This window comes from Pollicipes pollicipes, unplaced genomic scaffold (genome assembly GCF_011947565.3).
Source record: "Pollicipes pollicipes isolate AB1234 unplaced genomic scaffold, Ppol_2.1 Scaffold_4740;HRSCAF=5597_pilon_pilon_pilon, whole genome shotgun sequence".
In the NCBI taxonomy this organism is placed as follows: Eukaryota; Metazoa; Arthropoda; class Thecostraca; order Pollicipedomorpha; family Pollicipedidae; genus Pollicipes; species Pollicipes pollicipes.
In genome coordinates this window covers 25,516,305-25,535,351 of record NW_023596545.1, presented here as the reverse complement: position 1 = coordinate 25,535,351, position 19,047 = coordinate 25,516,305, and the positions used below count along the sequence as shown (strand labels likewise).

Here is a 19,047-nt window from a genome sequence, read left to right as displayed (position 1 = left end):
TCTAGTCTAGTCTAGTCTAGTCTAGCCTAGACTAGTCTAGTCTAGTCTAGTCTAGTCTAGTCTAGTCTAGTCTAGTCCTAGTCCTAGCCTAGCCTAGCCTAACCTATCCTATCCTATCCTATCCTATCCGAACCTAGCCTTTCATAGTCTAGCCTAGCCCAGTCAGAGAAATCTAGCAGTAGCCATCGGGTCAAATCCAGGGCTTGGGCAGGCGGGCTCGTAGCCTTCCGAGTTGAAATGTTCCAAGACCACAGCCTCGGCAAACGGCTGCACTCGTCTTATTGCGACCCCTCGACAAAATCGCTGCCTGCTTGTTTCACTTTGAGAGCCGTCTGGACCAGCGTTTGCCGCCATACCCTGCGGCCCGCACGGCAACAGATGACGTATTCGCATTCGGTGACCGGCCCTCCAGCTCGACGCCCCATTCAAAGCCGCCGTCAATTGACAGCTGCGCGCGCTGCACCGGTCACTACGCGGCGACTGGTGCTGCCCGCTCTGGCTGGACCTAGTGCCCGGCCGCCGCCAGTCGGCGGGCCTCTGGCGGCGTCAGCGGACCGCCGCAGTCGGCGCCGGCGACAGCTCTGGCGCCCGGCGCGGCGCGCCCGCCCGCCGCCGGCCCCGCCCACCGGCGCCACCCGTGCGCCGCTGGATCGGGTGGCGTTTACCCTGGCGACGGGGCGGCGACGGCGGGGCGCTGGGGTTTCCCACCGCCGCTTCTGTCCGGCTGCTGGAGGGCGATCGTGCCGTCCGTGCTACAAAGCGACCGCGCCGCGTCTCTGTGAGCAGCTGTGCAAGGGGGTGCAGTCCAATTCCGGGCCGCCACGGAGCCTGTTCACTGCAGGAGCTGGGTGTTCCCTATATGGCCAGCCTCGCTCGCATTGTCCAGTGGACGCTTAATAACGGCCTGACCCTGGACCGAAATTCGCGTAACTCTTCCCTCCAACACGCCCATGGTAGTCTACGTCAAGCAGTGACCTCGCGTCATCCGCCAGCTGACCCCGCACACCCTCCCTGACCCAGATCTGCCGCTAAGGCGCCCCTTGACATGGTGTGTCACCAGAGCGCGGACCGCTCCAGACCGGCGCGACCCAGACGGCCGCCAGGGTGGCTCCTCCCCTGCCAGCAGCCGCGCAGTAGCCACGCTAAATGGACGTTCGTTAATTACCGCGCTGTCGCCCCGCGCCCAGTCAGCGAGGAGTACACATGGCGTTGTCTATGGTGGCGTGTTTAATGAGGCGCCTTCGGTCTGAGCAGGCGCGTGCCGGCCGTCGGCGCGCTGCTCGGCGCCCGGACGGCGCCGGCTCGTGCAAGGGCGCCAGCCGCCCCCGGCCTGCCGGCGTCTGTCGGACCGGGCCAGTGATATAAGCACGCGGGACGGCACGTCCCCGAGCGGCGGCAGCGTGACGTCACCGTCGCTGCGGACGTGGAGGCCGTGCTGTCATTCTCTATGAAGATGTGAGCGTTGAGACCTCTCCGTCTTCGCCTCTTGTTTTCTTTTTTTAAAAGGGACGCGATGCACGTCGCTGCGACCCTTTCATGAAGCGCCCGCGGGCGCATTGGCCATATCAAAGTCCACGGGTCACGGCGTTGCCGGAATCCGAGCCCAGGCTCCCACTTGGGAGTCCACTGCACTCAACACTCGGCCATTACGCCCCTGTCTCCGCACTCATGACCGTTGTTTCGTCAGAATACAGGCAGATGATCACCCTGTCCCGACCTGTCAGCATCGCCCTGTCCTGCATTGTTTATCGGAGGGCCCTCGCCCTCGGGGCGTGTATCTGGTCTTGTGCCGCCTCCCATCTTTCTCCTCCGTCACAAGCCTGCTTCTCAGTCATAGAGCACTGGGCCGGACGGTGCAGCACTGGGCCGGACGGTGCAGCACTGGGCCGGTCAGTGCAGCACTGGGGCGACAGTGCAGATCTGGACCGGACAGTGCAGCGCTGAACCAGACAGTGCAGTACGGAGCCGGACAGTGCAGCACTGGACCGGACAGTGCAGCACTGGGCCGGACAGTGCAGCACTGGGCCGGACAGTGCAGCACTGGGCCGGACAGTGCAGCACTGGGCCGGACAGTGCAGCACTGGGCCGGACGGTGCAGCACTGGGCCGGACAGTGCAGCACTGAACCGGACAGTGCAGCACTGGACCGGACAGTGCAGAACTGGACCGGACGGTGCTGCATTGAGCCGGACGTTCGCCAAAGGTCCGCCTCATGACAACTCAATGCCCTGCCCATGAACGCGGCAATATGAGCGCCGGCTTTCTTCTGCTCCTATGGCACGTCACGTGACGGGCTGACTGCCGGGGTCGCGCACAGCCAGCGGCGCTGGACGCCAGTCGCAAAAGCCAGAGGCGCCGCGGGAAGCGGGGCAGGCGACCACGCTCGGTCCTCCACAAAGGGTAACTTATAACCGCCCGAACTAACTTGATCCAATCTAGCTCAATGATTGGGCAGTGCCAACGCTGCGAGTGTGTCTCGCTCTGATAGCGGCCCGCGGGTGGCGCCCAGCCTGCGGGCCGCATCTTTCCATGTGGCAGGAAGAGCAGCTGAGCGGGAAGGCTAACATGGAGCGACGGCTGACCATTCTCCAGACATGGATGCTGCCTTAGAGTTTGTGCCCACCTGGATCCTGTCCATGCTATTCGTGTCTATGCTGACTGGCACGTATCCGATCCACATTACCACGCACGAATAACACACGCACCGGTATACGACGGACGCGTAGAGTCTGCACGGCACTGCTCGCCGTTCGAGCTAGTCCCAGCATGGCATGAGACAAGCTCACATCACTCCGACATCGGTCCCTCTACGGCAAGCGCGCAAGCGACGGTAATAGGTGAAGCGGCCGCTCTCGACGGTCGACGCGGCGGCTCCCTCGTGGTCAGGCGACGTGCTCTGCTGCTGCGTGCGTGGGCTCAGGGGCGACTCATGACTCTCAATGACAGGTCCATGGCGAAGAGCAACTCATCGCCATGTCACTAATGCACAAAAGGTGTCTGCAGTTGCATCAGGGTGGTCGGTGGCGCCAGGCTTCCTAACTTTAAGTCACATCATTTCATGGCCTCTGCACAAACTAAACAGAGCAATTTGCTTTTGGCGGTCAAACTATTTGGTGTGAGGAACACACGAACCAAGAACAAATTATGTCTTCTGAATGAGCGCCCACCATGTAATCTGTTGCCGTACTTAACATTCATGTCTAGCGTCCTTGGAGCAGGATCAGACGGACCGTGCACGACGACAGCACCCCGTGCACGCGTGCACAGGGGCTGCACCGCACGGAGCGAGGCAGCTTCTCAAGCGCCTATCACTGTTCCATCACAAAACTGCTACAAGGCACAGCTGAGTGGTCTCGTCAAAAAAATTAAGTAGAGGGCCGCGTTGGACATCGGACGGTGACAATGACGCGTCCTTTCCACGGCTTACCGTGAGGTTCGAGCATATGGCAGCTCCTGCGATCCGTGCGAGGAGCTGCTAAAACAATACATTTATTACTAAGGGTGTCGCTGCGCCATCAAAGAACACAAATCAGAGGTCACTTTGGCTGTTGGAGAACCGAACGTAAATCATGCGCAAGTGTAAGGAGCTTACACCGCACTACACGAGCCATCGCACGTGATCGGTTCCAGGAGCACGGCGGCTTGGCCGCAGCGGGGCGTTCTTCCAGCGCGACCGTTGGGCACGTGCAACCGCAACAAGCTGATGGAATGCGGTGAAGTCAGTGGCCGGTGAAGCTGGGATTTCAGACATGTGTCCGGAAGGCAAACGCGCATGACTGATGCCCAGCGGCTGTAACCGTGCTGGCTTCGTTGGGGGCTCTGGCAGCTCCTCCCCGTGCCCCCCTCCCCCCCCCCCACCCAGAGACAAAGCACTCACGAGGGTTTTACTGCAGACCGGCCGCACGGTAACGAAAACTGGCGCTACGAGGGCTTCACTGCAGACCAACCGCACGACAACGAAAATTGGCGTTGCGTGGCGAGACAACGCTGCACGCGGAAGAGAACGCAGTGACGGGCTTATTTAAGGTTTGCACAGAGAACACGCCGATTGCGTGTTGGTAGAGTTGAGAGTTGAAAAAACCACAAGTCATAAACAGGTCGTGCGCACGTAACGGTTTTGGTCGGCGTATTGCATTCTAAGGTGGTGAGTCAACGACTCACATACGCACATCCTTCCCCTCAGCAGCTGGAATGAGAGACTGGAGAATCAGGGTCGACGCCCTGTTACGTAAAATACGTTAATGCGCCATGGTTTTGAGTACGATGCAAATTTTGGTATTCCTTCGCGCCGCGTACAACCGTCTAGAAACCCCCGCCATGTACACCACCATCGACGACTATCGGACGGGATCTGACAGCTACCAGCCGACCACAACACCGGCCACGACACCCGTCCGCGTCCATTGGCAGAGAATGCTGATGCCGTGCACCGCCGGGCGAAGGAGACGCCAGCTTATCATGACCGTACTGTGCGTGATGGGCCAGCATTATGCGACGCCGCGGATCACCGTCACGGGTCGCACCTGCCGTGCGTGGGGTGCAGGCCGGGTCAGTGCACGGCCCACGTGCGGCGGCTGGCGGCTCCGCCCGCGGCACGCCGCCGCCGGCGCGGCGGACCGCCCCCCCCCCCTCCCCACCACCATCCCCAGTCGTGGCCGGCGGCGGCTCCGCCCGCCGGGCCCGGCAGGGCAGGTCACCGCCAGCCGGCAGCGGTCCCGCTGGACCTGGGCAGGGCAGGTCGCCGCCGGTCGGCCGCAGTCCCGCCGGGCTTGGACAGGGCAGGTCACCGCCGGCCGCGGTCCCGCCAGGTCTGAACGGGGCAGGTCACCACCGGCCGGCCGCGGTCCCGCCAGGTCTGAACAGGGCAGGTCACCGCCGGCCGGCCGCGATCCCGCCAGGTCTGAACAGGGCAGGTCACCACCGGCCGGCCGCGGTCCCGCCAGGTCTGAACAGGGCAGGTCACCACCGGCCGGCCGCGGTCCCGCCAGGTCTGAACAGGGCAGGTCACCGCCGGCCGGCCGCGATCCCGCCAGGTCTGAACAGGGCAGGTCACCACCGGCCGGCCGCGGTCCCGCCAGGTCTGAACAGGGCAGGTCACCACCGGCCGGCCGCGGTCCCGCCAGGTCTGAACAGGGCAGGTCACCGCCGGCCGGCCGCGGTCCCGCCAGGTCTGAACAGGGCAGGTCACCGCCGGCCGGCCGCGGTCCCGCCAGGTCTGAACAGGGCAGGTCACCACCGGCCGGCCGCGGTCCCGCCAGGTCTGAACAGGGCAGGTCACCGCCGGCCGGCCGCGGTCCCGCTAGACCTGGGCAGAACAGGTCACCGCCGGTCGGACGCGGTCCCGCCAGGTCTGAACAGGGCAGGTCACCACCGGCCGGCCGCGGTCCCGCCAGGTCTGAGCAGGGCAGGTCACCGCCGGTCGGCCGCGGTCCCGCCAGGTCTGAGTAGGGCAGGTCACCGCCGGTCGGCCGCGGTCCCCCCACGTGAGCTCGAACCGATCATGGCACGTCCGACATGGCGCAGCCGAGTACGTTTGGTTGGAGCACCATTGTCTTCCATGCTTGGAGCAAAAGGTGCAAGCGCTGGGGTTTCGAGCTCCGCGCAGCGCCGCGCTTTGCTTCCGCGAGCGCTTTGCCGAACACGCCCTGTGACGTTTCGCCCGAACGCACACAGTTTTAAGTGAGCGGCCTGTGAGAATGTCGCCGCAGTCTGTTTCTGGAACGCCGCTTGTACGCAATTGTCGCGCCGGCCCGGGCAGACACCACTCCACCACGCAGGGAGGACTGGTGACAGCACGGGCCGACCCTGTGGTCTGCGATCCCGTGAAGAAGAGGGCGGTTCTGGGAGGACCTGGCGGAGAACGGCTTGCTATCCGGAACTGGCGTCGGTGAACCGCTCCAGGAAGAGTAGGACAAGGCCGCTCGTGTCGAAACAGCTCTCCTTGACGGGATGACTTATGCATGCGCAAAACGGCTGATGCTGAGGATCGTAATGTTCTTGTCCCGTTAACACTTGGTTGTAATTTATGGTGGAGCATTAAAGGTTACGGCTCATTTCACAACTTCGCTGCCATCAGCTGCGCATTTCACGCCGCGGCGTTCGCAGATTAAGTTACAAACGGTCTGCCCCCCCCCCCCTGCCCCCCCCCCCGCCCAACCCACGCCAATCCAGCATATGACAAACATTAAACGAGCCACGACCGATGGCTAATATTTGTAACATTTGCCACTGGAGCCAGAGCTGGGCGCCCGTGGCCGGCGGTCGCCCGGCGCGTGGCAGCCGGCCGGCCGCTCTGTGAGACCGGCGCTCACGTGCCGCGCCGGCGCAGCCCGTGAGGTGTGTTACAGCGCGGCGGTGATGGCCGGTCACCGGAGACCCAATGGCGGCGGTGGCGGTAACGTTATCCGAGTCGGTCGGCCAGGAAGTCGGCCGCACGACGACCGGCGGTAAAGAGCCCTGCGGCCGGCGGTACAGAGCGTACAGAGACCGGCGGCCGAGAGCCCGGTGGCCGGTGGTACAGAGCACGGTGGCCGGTGGTACAGAGCACGGCGGCCGGTGGTACAGAGCACGGCGACCGGCGGTAAAGAGCCCGAAGGCCGGCGGAAAAGAGCCTGGCGGCAGGCGGTACAGAGCCCGGTGACCGGGATTCAAGCCCGGAGACCGATGGAACAGAGCCCGGAAGCCGAGATTGAAGCTCGGAGACTGGCAGTACAGGTACCGACGATCAAGGTGCAGGGTGTACCAGCGAGCCAGCGGCAGGTGGTCTGTTTACGGCCTGCAAGCTACCATTGTCAGACTGTCTGCGATCGTGTCTGCCCTGAGGAAGCGCGGCGCTCGTTCGGCGCGTGCAGTCACCGGTGAGCCGCGGCAGTCACCTCAGCCGTTCTGCAGGATGTCAGGCCGGGCCTCGCCAGGGGTGAATGCCAGACGACTGTGGGGGTCAGGCGGTGACTGCTGACAACCGCGCTCATAGGTGGGGAGCTGGCAACTGCGGATATCTCCTTAGGAATGTGATCACCAAGTACGGAGCAGTTCAAAGGGGTTGCTAACCACGGCGAAAAATGTTGTCATAATGGAACGGCCGCTGGTCCTCAGCTCCCGACTGCTGATGTTTTCTTTTTCTCAGAAGCATTTCAATCCGCTCACCAGGTAAGATGTGGACACCAGTTGCCGCATTGTCCAGAAGACCATCATCCCTCTGAAGACCCCTGATATGCCTCAGCCTAGACTCCTTGTCGCCACGCAGCCTCAACTCCGCGCTGTTTCAGCGGCCACCCGCAGCTCAGGCCGTCTTGGCATCGCCCAGCAGGTCTTGGACCGACCCCTCCCCGTGGTCCCCGCTCGCGACCTCTGAGCGGAGGCTGCTCCCAGTGACTGGCACCAGATGTGACTGGCGCGCCTTGCAGGTCCGTTCTGAGACAAACTTGGGCATGCTAACGAAACCCCAAGGACCGCTTGCAGGTCAGCATCGTTGCGAGCGACGAGACATGTCCCAATCTGCCTTCAGATTTAGCATGCAAGTGGCGCCATGTTTTCGCCCACGCGTCCCTAACCCAAATAAGCTGGCGCGTAATAAGGTCAGGGCGTCCGGCCGGCGTGGCCCACCGCCAGGACCTGCAGGACAGCCGGCCAGACGGCACCGGTCCACAGCAGAACGGCTTGTGATTGTTTGGTCTGTGCTTATACAGATAGGACACCGCTGCGTCCGACTATAAATAAATGGCTCCGGTTGGAAATAGATTTTAAGCGCCTCGCTTTACAGCGGGTGTTCGGGACGCGCACAAGGCCATCGTGGTCACCCGTGGTCGTAGCAATGCCCTTGGGAAACACGAGGTCGCGAGACATCCCGAGGGAAAGCGTCCAATAAGCGTTTCTGAAGGGTATCATGTTTCACATTGCCTTCTCGCCAAAACATACAGCACCAAACCGTAGCGTCAGGAGACACCAAGAAAGGCCAGCAGAGATATCATAGGAATATGTCGCCGCTACTCCCTGGAGAAACCAACATGAGATCATGCGGACTTTTGTCGGAGCCCCCTCGAGGTCCTCCCTCTCCTCGTTAGGAACATCCCGTGTTCACCCCTGGTGCCGGTACATGAGCCACAGCACATCCCTGCAAAACTATGAGATATTTACTCTAATTCGTGTAAACAGCCGGCGCCGTGCAAAACGGCGGTATATTTGGTCTAGCCTTGAGGAACACCAGATGCTGTGAGTGATTTGTAAAACACCCTGTTAATAAGTACCTGCTCATACGCGCCATAGATCACAAGCTTTTCAAGGAAAAATGAACGAGTGAAGCAGCTGTAGTCTGTGTTCTTTCCGGATAGGCATTAATCCAGTCCGAGATCGAATCTTCGTAACATCTAAAGGTGGAACAAAAAAGAAGATTTGCACGAATGGATGCATTGTAAATGCCATCCATGCTTCTTGTGGTGACCTTTCGATTTGGATCCAACGTTGAGGGGCAGAGCCAAACGTATGCGAAGAGCTGTGAAACACGTGCATATCCGCCACAAAGCGATACAAAGTCACAAACAAGATTCAGCCCTTACCTCTAAAAATGCCACGACGTTAGTGCTCCAGCAAAGGGCAACACTAGGAATGCAGACTGTCGGGAGCGCCAACGGCCAAGCCGGAGAAGGCGATAGGGGGAGGGGCGCGGGCCGTCTGAAGTCACGCGACATGCGGCCCTGGCGTCAGTCATTTCACAGTCCCACACATCAACAGGCCGGCGGCACCCGTCTCGTCCGCTTCGCCGGACCCCACTGCAGACTGAACCACAGGCACGCCAAAGCCGCCGGCGGCGAACACGACCTGGCCAGACCACCGGGCGTGTCCTCCTGTCTGGGCCGAGCACCGCCCGGCGAGGACGGCAGACGCTCTTCCGGCCAGGTCGGCGATGATCCGCAATGGTCAAAAGACGTTGCGCCTTACTGGCCACCAGCAGTCATGCAGCGTTGACACTCCCTGTCTCAGGTTATGTCAGGAGGCGCAGTCAAACAGAGCTGACGGGCGTATGACCTGGCCCGGTGATGTATGGCCAGGCCAGCTGGTAGCATGTGTCTCCTCTCGATCATCTCGCTTCCTCCGCACAGGATCAGAAGGTGTCCCTCCCCCCTCCCTGCCAGGTCAGACAGGAACGGACAATATCAATGGACCGCCCCGCCGGCCAGGTCATCTCCACCGAACCGGATCAGCTGACACCGCCGCTGGCCAGGTCACCAACCATCGGATCGGAACAGGACATTGCCGCTGGCCAGGTCAGCAGCAGTCTGATCGGAACAGGATCAGCAGACGTCGCCGCCGGCCAGGTCACGCACGCCGCGCCAGGCAGGCTGGTCAGCTCGGGCAAAAGCCAGAGCCGCTCACATTAGAACAGACGGGATCGGCTCGACTTTTGGGACAAGGACGCCTGTGCTCTCGCATCATGTTTCGTTACGAAACGCAGGCGAGCTCGGCGGACGGCCCAGGCCGGGTCGGGTCAGGACGGTACCATTCCTCGGATGGTTTAAATAATTCCCGGGCGGCGGGCCGTCATTTCCATTTGATAGGCGCTCGGCCCGGCGAGGGGCGCACCGCGGCGCACCACTGACCATGAGCTGTCGACGCTGCCGACCCAGAGGCCAGCAAGTGGCTCACGCGCGGGGCTGGTGCTTCGCTGGGCTCCCGCCTCCGCAGATGAAAACGAACGCTGGCATTAAAGCAGCGCTGGGAAATCGAGCAGACAGATCTTAAGAACTGCCCCAGGTCTGAAGGACTCGCGGGTCCAGTGGCTCCTCACATCAGCACAGGCCGCTATGCCGCGGTCGGTTGTCGGTCCCCGGGTCGTCTAAACAACGCATATGCGAAAGTCATGGGTCCTCGTACGCCCTGACGTCTGGGTCGCAGGTTGTGCATGGGCGAGCTGGCCGGCAAGCCCTGAGGCGACCACAAGTCGGCGGCGCGCGTTCCGAGTCCGCCTCGCCCTCCGCTGCCCTGTGTCGAGGCGCGAGCTGCCGTCACCGGCCCGCCCTCTACTGAGTGATGACCTGTTTGCGCCGCCGCCGCCGTAATCATCGGTGCGCTATCCAGCCGGTTCGTGCGCTCGGAGACGCCCATCAGATTCGACCGGCGACGGACGGAGCGGCCGTACACGAGGGGAGGGGCACGGAGTTGAGGAGCAGGCGGGAGGGAGGGAGAGTGCAGGACTGAGGGAAGATTCACCTCATGTAGCGCCTACTAGCACACCTACGCTTAAAGTGACATCCGTGCCCTGTCCGTGCCCCGATTACATTACTCTGTGTTTGTGTTCAGCAGTTGAAAGGGTCAGCCGATTAGCCCATTCACGCCGTCGACTCGTCGCTCCGACGCACGGTTCCCGAGCCGCCGTGAGCGAGACGGCGTCATGACCTCGAGTGCCGTCAGGAGTGACCCCCTTCGCCGCCACCACCTGGCACCCGTCAGGTGGGGAGAGACAGGGAGGGGGAGGCAATTCATCTGGCCGCCTCCGTTCTGCAGGTCACGGCAGACTATTAGGTCGGCCGACGGCGGCGGCGCTGGCAGCAGCTCTGGAAACCCACAGTCATCGCTGGCAGCGGCCGACCACCGAGCGGTACCACGCGCCAGCTCCCACCTGCCCTCCTGAAACGGGCGCCTGCTCGCGCTGGGAGCAGGCACGTGCGTACCGAGAACTGCCCTCTTTCTGCGGGATCTCGGAATGCTCCGTGTTCAGCGCAGGCGCTGGGAAATGTGCGCGGTGTGGATAAGCGTCGGGGTCTCTCGTGCACGACTGCACGCGCACACTGCACATTTGCTAATTCAGATGAGGAATGAAATGGCGAACACTTAGTCCAGTCCAAAATAGACGCCAACCAAACCAACGAACGCATGCTTAGCCTGTCATCCAGTTCCAAAAACACGCTCCTATCCAATGCATGGCAACAGGACCTACGATGACTATCAGCGCAGCTGCACCATGAACTCATTCGATGAAGCACGCCGCACCAACAATGAAAACCAAGAGCAACGACCTCGACCTGGAGCAGTGGCCTCGTCTGGCGCTGTTCCCGACTTGGTGCAGGCTCCGTGACAGCCCGCTCAAATCAAATTTGCTCAGACCCACAGTCGCTGGCAGAGGCTGCGCGGTAACCGCTGGGCAAACCTCCCGCTAAATTGCACTGGCCGCGGCGGGTCCCGTGCAAAGCGGCGCTCGGCGAAGGGCAAACACAGCCACCGACTCGAGAGGCCGTCATATAATCAAATATTGGTGTGGCGACTGGCCGTCTGAGGCGGCGGTGGCCAGCGGTCACGTCACGGCCGCTTCCGGTGCCGGCCGAGGCACGTGACTGTCGGCGCCGAGTCCGTGACCTGCCGGCGCGGGGGCGCTGGCGCCCGACCGCTGCAGTGGCCGCGCGCGCCGGCTGGCCAGCGGCGTCTGCGGCTGGAGTCACGTGTGGACGCCGCACACCCACAGTGGAGCCATGGGTGGCGGCTGTGGCTGGAGACACACGTGGACGCGACACACTCCCAGAGGAGCCGTGGGTGGCGTCCGTGGCTGGAGTCACGTGTGGACGCCACACAGCCGCAGCAGAGCCGTGGGTGGTGTCTGTGACTGGAGTTACGTGTGAACGCCACACACCCGCAGCTGACCCGTGGGTGGTGTCTGTGGCTGGAGCTACGTGTGAACGCCACACACCCGCAACTGATCCGTGGGTGGTGTCTGTGGCTGGAGCCACGCGCGGATGCGAGGCACCCACAGCAAAGCTATGGGTGGCTTCTGTGGTTGGGATTACGTGAGGATGCGACACACTCGCAGCAGAGCTGGGTGATGTTCATGCCAGTGATCCGACAGGACAGTGACATACATCACTGTCAGTGATTATCGTAACTTGATCACTGATACTACGCGGCTCTGTCACTGGCATTTGTCTCTGCCACCGAAATTACCCGCCCATTTCACTGATATCACGTGACTCTATCATTAAAAACGTGGCTAGCGCTGCTTTTATGAGCTGCATTCCCATTGTTCACGGCGGCGGGCCCCGGTGATGTGGGCCAGCCTACATCACCGGTAGGACCTGCCACTCCGCGTCCGTGCTCACCAAGCGGAACCGTTCGCCGCGCGCCCGCCCACAGCGGAGATCCACATCCCTCGCCTGGCGCGACCAGGGCCGAGGGCCGATCAGCGCACCTACGCCGCCACGCGCCGCTCCGGCAATGGCCGCCGCTGACTGATATCGTGTGATCGCAGACCGTTTAACGGCCGTCTCTAGTTGGTATCGTGGCCCGCGAGCCCTTTCGCGTCGAATATGGGTGAGATTTGCGGTCGGCGCCGGCGGTAACGTAGCAGGCCGTGACCGCGGCGGAGCCAGACAGAGCCGCGCCGTGTGTGAGGCCTGGCCTGAACTCGTGCGCCGACCGTCTCACCGTGACGTAGGCCCAAATAAAGGGCTCCAGCGCGGCAGCATTTTCTATTCAATATGCTCGGTTGATCGCGACGGGGTTCAAGATGGATGCTGGCCATGTCAGATGCGATGAATAATGGAGAACTGGCTGTGGCAGCTCGTTTTGCATGTTTATCGGTTGTAAATTTCGTAAATGAACATGGCGGTATCAAACGCAGCCGCTGCGGGCACGCGCGTGATTAAATTGGCCACACTAGCCGCATTCAAACTGGACAAGCTGTCACAAACGACGACGACTCACTACAATAAAAGCGTATCATTCTGTAACTTCTCGCACGAATCTTCATGACTTGTCACGGTAGCATTTACTGCTTGTTCGTGCGCCTAGCCAGAACCCTTACCAGGGCGCAAACAATGCACGTATTTATCGAACGGCCTTCTTTAATGGTTCGACTGGCGATTTTTGCACAGCTCACCTGACCCGATGGTCAGGTACACCATGTGCTGAAGCATTCCTTGCTGGGCATCGTTCATTTGAGCGGCTAGAAGGTTTCCCAGCGGACATTGCCGGCGAGACCAGCATGCCGACGTCCAGTTCCGAGAACAAAGGCCGATCCGTCTTGTCTGCACGTTCGCTTTATTCAGGCGGGCGTCGAAGCCCGTCTTCCATCATCCTAGCGCGCCCAGCCGCAGCGTTCCATGACTTGAGACGACTCGCCTCGGAGGCCCTCCTCTCTCCCCATTCCTGATTGTCGCCTGGCGTCTTCCCATCATCCTAGACTGCTTCAGGTGCCCTGAGGCTTGACTGGGTCAGACAGGCCTCAAGCCGATGGGCCGCACGTCCACACACCCTCCGTGCGGCGCTCGCAGGCCTAGCCGCCCCCTGCCGCCGTGCAACTATGTACACAGTGCATTCCTGGCGGTCATCACGGGATGCGGCGCGTGGGAAGCCAAGATATCCCGGCGGATCTGCTCCTCATTACACCAGCCAGACGGCCAGGGACTGGCACCGCTTGGAGTCTGATTGGAATCTGATCAAAGCTAGAGCGAGGTTCCCAGGATCTGGACGGAAGGAATTGGCACGGGCTGTGACGGCTGACGGGGAGCAGAGGGTCAGTTTCTCGCTGAAGACCGGGCGGGCAGCGTCATGGGTAGCCAGAGGGTTGGGGTCGGTCGGCGCCCACCCTTTCGCAGGTCCGACCGGCCTCACGACCGCGAGCCGTGGAAGGAGGAGGCGAATATGCCGGTCGCCGCCGGGCCGGGTAAAAGGAGCCGCCCACCGAATGACGCGTGCTAACCAACACGACCGTGATAGCGACAATCCCCACAGGCCGCCGATCCGTGTTTCCAGCGAGCTTCCGCTCCGAGAACCTGCCGTCGGGGTCTGGAGCTGGGGCCGCCCACGCGGCGCGGACAAGAACCGCGGCTTGTTTATGGTCCGCATGCCACTGACAGACGCTCAGCGGGCGGTAATTGCGGTGTCATTCATGTCTGGAGTGTCCCGACGCTGCCGGGTGTTGTTGACGTTGCATTAGGCTTCTAACGGCGTGATCACGACATGTTTCAACAGGGGAAGGTGCGGTCACCTTTTTCATGCCGCGGTGAAGAAAGCACCAGTGTAAACAGCGCGGGAGTGCGTTATTCTTTATGAATAATTGTACCACGGAGAGTGGGGTGTGTGAGGGGATGAGCTCCAACATTCTGAAAACTTTACATTGACCCTATGAGCGTTGCCTGGCAAGAAATAATCCAAAGTGGCTAACGACCTCCTCCCCATTAATTTGGGAGAGCTCCAGTGGGCCTGCACCCACCCTGCAGTGGTACCAGGCACGGCACCCCCGCCTGCATCCGCCCTGCAACGGTGCCAGGTGCTCCTCCCCTGCCCGCACTCGTCCTGCATCAGTACCAGGTGTCCCTCTCCCGTCTGCACCCGCCCTGCAGCGTTACCAGGAGCCCATCCCCCGTCTGCACCCGCCCTGCAGCGATGCCAGGTGCCCATACCCTGCCTGCATCCGCCCCGCAGTGGTACCAGGTGTCCATCCCCTGCCTGCACCCACCCTGCAGCGGTACCAGGTGTCCACCCCCCGTCTGCACCCGCCCTGCAGCGATGCCAGGTGCCCATCCCCTGCCTGCACCTGCCTAGCAGCGGTACCAGGTGCCCATCCTTTGCCTGCACCCGCCCTGCAGCGGTACCAGGTGTCCATCCCCCGTCTGCACCCGCCCTGCAGCGATGCCAGGTGCCCATCCCCTGCCCGCATCCGGCCTGCAGCGGGACCAGGGCGTGCACTACTGTCGGCCCATGTCTCGCCGTCACTAGCGGGAATGGATGGCGAACAGAGCGGGCCGGCCGGCCGCCCAGCCGCCGCCCCACTGTTTGCGTTGGCGCTGGCTTCGGGGGAAAGTGAGCCGACGGGATTGAGATGCCGAGGTATGAATGGCAGGCGCGGTGGGCGCCGGTGGCTAGCGGGGTGAGATTTCTGAGGATCGTCCCTACCCCTCAGCCCCCAAGCCGGGTCTGGTGCTGATACGCCAGGTCAGCTGGCGCGGGACATGGACGCTGTCAGCACACGTTTGCTCATTCCGCGAGACTGTGACTGAAGGATGAGGAATGCGGGGGGGGATGGATGCATGCAAGGGTTAAGTACACTCCTAGAACCTATGACCCTAGATATTGGTGTGGTGCAAATGATATTCGCTCGCATTTTGCCTACACTTTACGTGTTGGGATGCAGTTAAGTTATTTCGTCGTATACAAAGGCAAAATTATACCTGGTTTACGGCCGCTACCTGCGGTCGCGCTTTTTCTGGGGTGACTTGACACTACACAAGGTGAGGTACCTATCAAGTGTGTGCTAACATGAAACGTTGTTTTGTAAATAAAGTTGTAAATGTTTTATTGCATTATTGAATGATATGTGTTGAATTTAATTGAGTGTGTTTGATGTTATTTGTGGAACATTTGCCCCGTTCTCAGACATACAGAGAAGATGAGAGGCTGAAATGCCAATGGCCCAAAATCTCTTTGTCCGGAAGGCAAGAGGGATTGTCACCTTTCACAAACCAGAACATAATCGCCGAATATTGGCATGCAAAACAGTTTATCCTTGTCGCTTCATTTAGGTTCATGGCGGCGGCCCTCGCGCAGTTTCACCTATTACAATTAGAAGCAATGCTAGCCAGTTATTATCCCATGTCAACGAAGGCCACTCGCTTCGCTTGTGCTAGCTGTTCCAGCTTAAATGGGGCTGTTGTCTCTGAATATCCGCATACCAGGAGCGCATTCAGATTTAAATGTGATAATTCGTAATTCATTCGTAACAGGTTTTGTGTCTGACCGAATGCGCGAGATACCTATGGGGACAGAGATAAGTGCGCTTGGCTTATATTATTAATAAGGCATCGTAGACTTCATATTCAAAAGAAAATGGACACATTCTCCTGCAAGCACAGTTATTAATAACCACGTCTTGAATTTGTTCATAGTGTAATGCAGTATCTACCCTAATGGGATTGCATCAACGCTTTTCTTTCTGATTAGCATCACTTCCCACTTGCAGCCAGCTCCTCGGCACCGACTGCAAGACTCTTAAAACACGTGGACGAATCCAGTTTCGGGCCATGTAACGACCGCTCAGCACCCTAAATTAATTAGACAAAACTACATTCCGCTGGTAGTTAGCGAATGATACCCGCGCAAGATTCTGTCTTTCACGGAGCGCAAGCTTAGGGTAAGCCGAGCGATCACCGACATGGGAAAGGCGTCGCGACATGCAAGGCGGCGGGGAGGACGGACGTCAGGCGCGAGGGCAGCTCAGAGCCCAGCGCCCGCGGCGGACGACGAGCCAGCCCGGAGACCACTCACCTCGAACTTGAACGCCTCGCAGTGAAGAGGCGCCATCGACGCATCATCGTAGATCTTCAGGTCTTGCAGGGAGCCCTTAAGAGCAAGCAGCCCGACATAGGTCAGGGCCAGGCGCAGAGGGGACGCCATGGCGGCAGTCCAGGTCAGCTGCAGGGCTCGGGGTCAGCTCAGGTCAGCTGGGACGCGCCTCGGCGCGAGCGCCGCCGAACGGGACCGCCGGTGAAGCGGAGGAAAAGGACACAGGCTACCGGGACCAAGCGCCGACTATGCGGTCATGTCACTGTAGCGGTACGCAGCCCCACTGTGGCCAGGCCTCACCGAGCCGGCCCACCCCTCCAACAGCTGACCGGCCTGGTCGGGCTCGAAGCCGGCTGGGACCTGCTGCCGTCCACCTGCTCGTCTCGAGCCTCGCGCGGTCGGTCCGCGAGCGGCGCCGGCGCGGCCGGGGAGCAGGTCGGCTGGCGGCGCGGCAGCGGCGGCGGCGGCGGCCAGCTGTCCTATGGAGTTTGCTGCCGGACCGGGCGCGCGCCTCTGCACAACCCGCACGGCGAGCGACGCCGGCGCAGACTGACTCGCCGCGCCGGCCGGACGGCGGCCGGCCCGGCGCCCGGCCCTGGACGGCAGGCGGGGCTGTCTGTCCCGCACGGCGGGGCCCAGTGTCACGGAGAGCAGGCGGAGTGTCAGGACAGCGGGGGGGGGACCGGAGAGCGTCAGGAGTGTCAGGACGGCGGAGGGTAGTACCGGAGAGCGAGCAGAGCGTCAGGACAACGGGGGGGGGTGGATGGTATCGGAGAGCAGGCGGAGTGTCAGGACGGCGGGAGGTGGTACTGAAGAACGGGCGGAGTGTCAGGACGACAGGGGATAGTACCGGAGAGCGGACGAAGTGTCAGGAAGACAGGCTGATGGTGATGATGGGCGGGCCTGCAGGAAGTGTGACAGTCTGTCTGCCGTCCGAGTCGGACATGAAGCTACCACAGCATATGCTGGACGAACGGCACGACCTCAGTTCGGTTCTCCCCACACAGCGCTAAGGGATCACCGGCTAACATTCAAACACGTGATGAGTGCACCGGAGCCCCCATCATGATCGAAGAATTCTGGACGGTCCACTAGTGTCCTTAATTTCCCTCCATGGCATTGCCAGCCGCCCGCCTGACCTGAGCGGTTACCAGCACCGAGCCCCCTCCCCCCCCCCCCCCCATCTGCAGCAGACTTGCTGCACAGGGTAGTGCATGCCACAGACGCTGGGCCTGGTGTTTCCGCTCAGGGCATCCCTGGCAAGAAGACCCAATTTACGAGGAACAAAGGAAGCCGTCTAGCAAGGAGACGGCGTTAGTGACGGAATGAAAATGTCCACGCCTTCTGGCTCATTCAGACGCCTCGCTGGCGTTTGTACAACTCTGAAACGAATGATGTACCCGTTTGGTTTAGTGAAAATTCAAAGAATCGTAGACGTGACCCCATGTAGTCTTTGTGTTCATGGTTCAATGGCAATTCAAAGAATTGTTGACATGAGTCCACGTAGAGGCCTTTGCGCTCACCGTCGACAACTTTGTTAGTTGCATTGATTGCAGTTTTAGTTCTCAAAGAGCCAGATGTAGCCTCTTGAATACAAATCACGCACACCGCACGTAAGGTCACTACGTCGCTCATTATCAGGTTCCTCTCCAGTAGCATGACACCAGTTTCTTTAATCCCACCCATCGCCTTTATCAGCTGACTTGACCACGCCACTAAGCGGGTCCACAGCGTGCCCCCTACGGTGGCTGGCTGCGGGGCAGTGTAGGGGACCGGCGGGGAGGCCATTCACGGCGCCTCTTCAGCAGCCAACTAGCCGGAAATGCATCATGGTAAGGTACTCGGCTCCCCTTCTGCTTAACTCGCTCAAGAGGCATGTGCCTGCATATAAAAGTGGCGTCACCGCTTTACACTACGCTGACGACACGCAACTAGTGGTATGTGACAGAAAGAGCAATCTGCCATCTTTAGCCGAGTAACTCGGATCGCAGCCAGCTTTCCTCGGCTGCTGGTTTGCGAGCCAAAAATGTAAATAAACGCGTCGAGAACAAGCGAATCGCCTTCTGGACACGTCAAATTTTCTGCGACATGCAGCCCGCACCTATCATCTTTGCGAGCAGAGCCATTTCCAAAACACGAAAAGCACGCGATCTGGGATTTACGGTACAAAAGAACATGACCTTCAATTCTCATCTCAATCAAGTAACCGGGTGGATTCTGTACTGGAGCTGACATCGGCTCGATAGCTACCTCATGCGGCTATTACAGCTCTGACCAATGCATCGGTTCAATGCAATGCAATGCCACCGCTGCAACGTGCATTGTCGCTTCCGGTTCGCGAAGCGTTGACCTGCGCCTTGTAAAACGTGCTGAAGGAGCAGCTGCTTGTCAATTGATCCCCTGTGTGGTTTGACTGGCGCGTTTGTACTGGTATGCTAAACAGCATGTTGTGCGTTACAACTCTGACGCGCGACATGAAAAGTCACGTCAATTGGATGTACCAAAGCTGTCACCAGGTCTGGCGACGCCTCCTAAGAGGGTGCCGCAGGATAGCCCCCCTCCCCCGCCCCCTTCCCCGTCCTCTGGCGGCCCACGCTGCCGCCCAGGCTATCACCATACCGACCCGATCGGCCTGGGCACACTGGTGCCGGCACTGCCGAGGTCACAGCACAGCCTCGTGGTCACAGCACCGACCTTGGCCACCGTACATACCTCTGATCCCGGTCCAGGTCTGCACGGTCATCGACCTGGTCCTGAGACTGACCTGGTCACAACGCTCGTC

The 19,047-nt window shown here is 60.6% G+C and overlaps 1 protein-coding gene across 2 annotated transcripts in view; it reads right to left on the bottom strand.

Moving 5' to 3' along the window:
• The window catches only part of LOC119099260 (collagen alpha-1(I) chain), a 78,670-nt gene that overhangs the window by 37,467 nt on the left and 22,156 nt on the right, over window positions 1–19,047 (bottom strand). For both annotated transcript variants that reach the window (XM_037222382.1, XM_037222383.1), the window contains exon 4: window positions 16,248–16,322. In XM_037222382.1, the coding sequence (XP_037078277.1) occupies window positions 16,248–16,322 (75 nt within the window). The remainder of the gene's footprint in view (window positions 1–16,247; window positions 16,323–19,047) is intronic.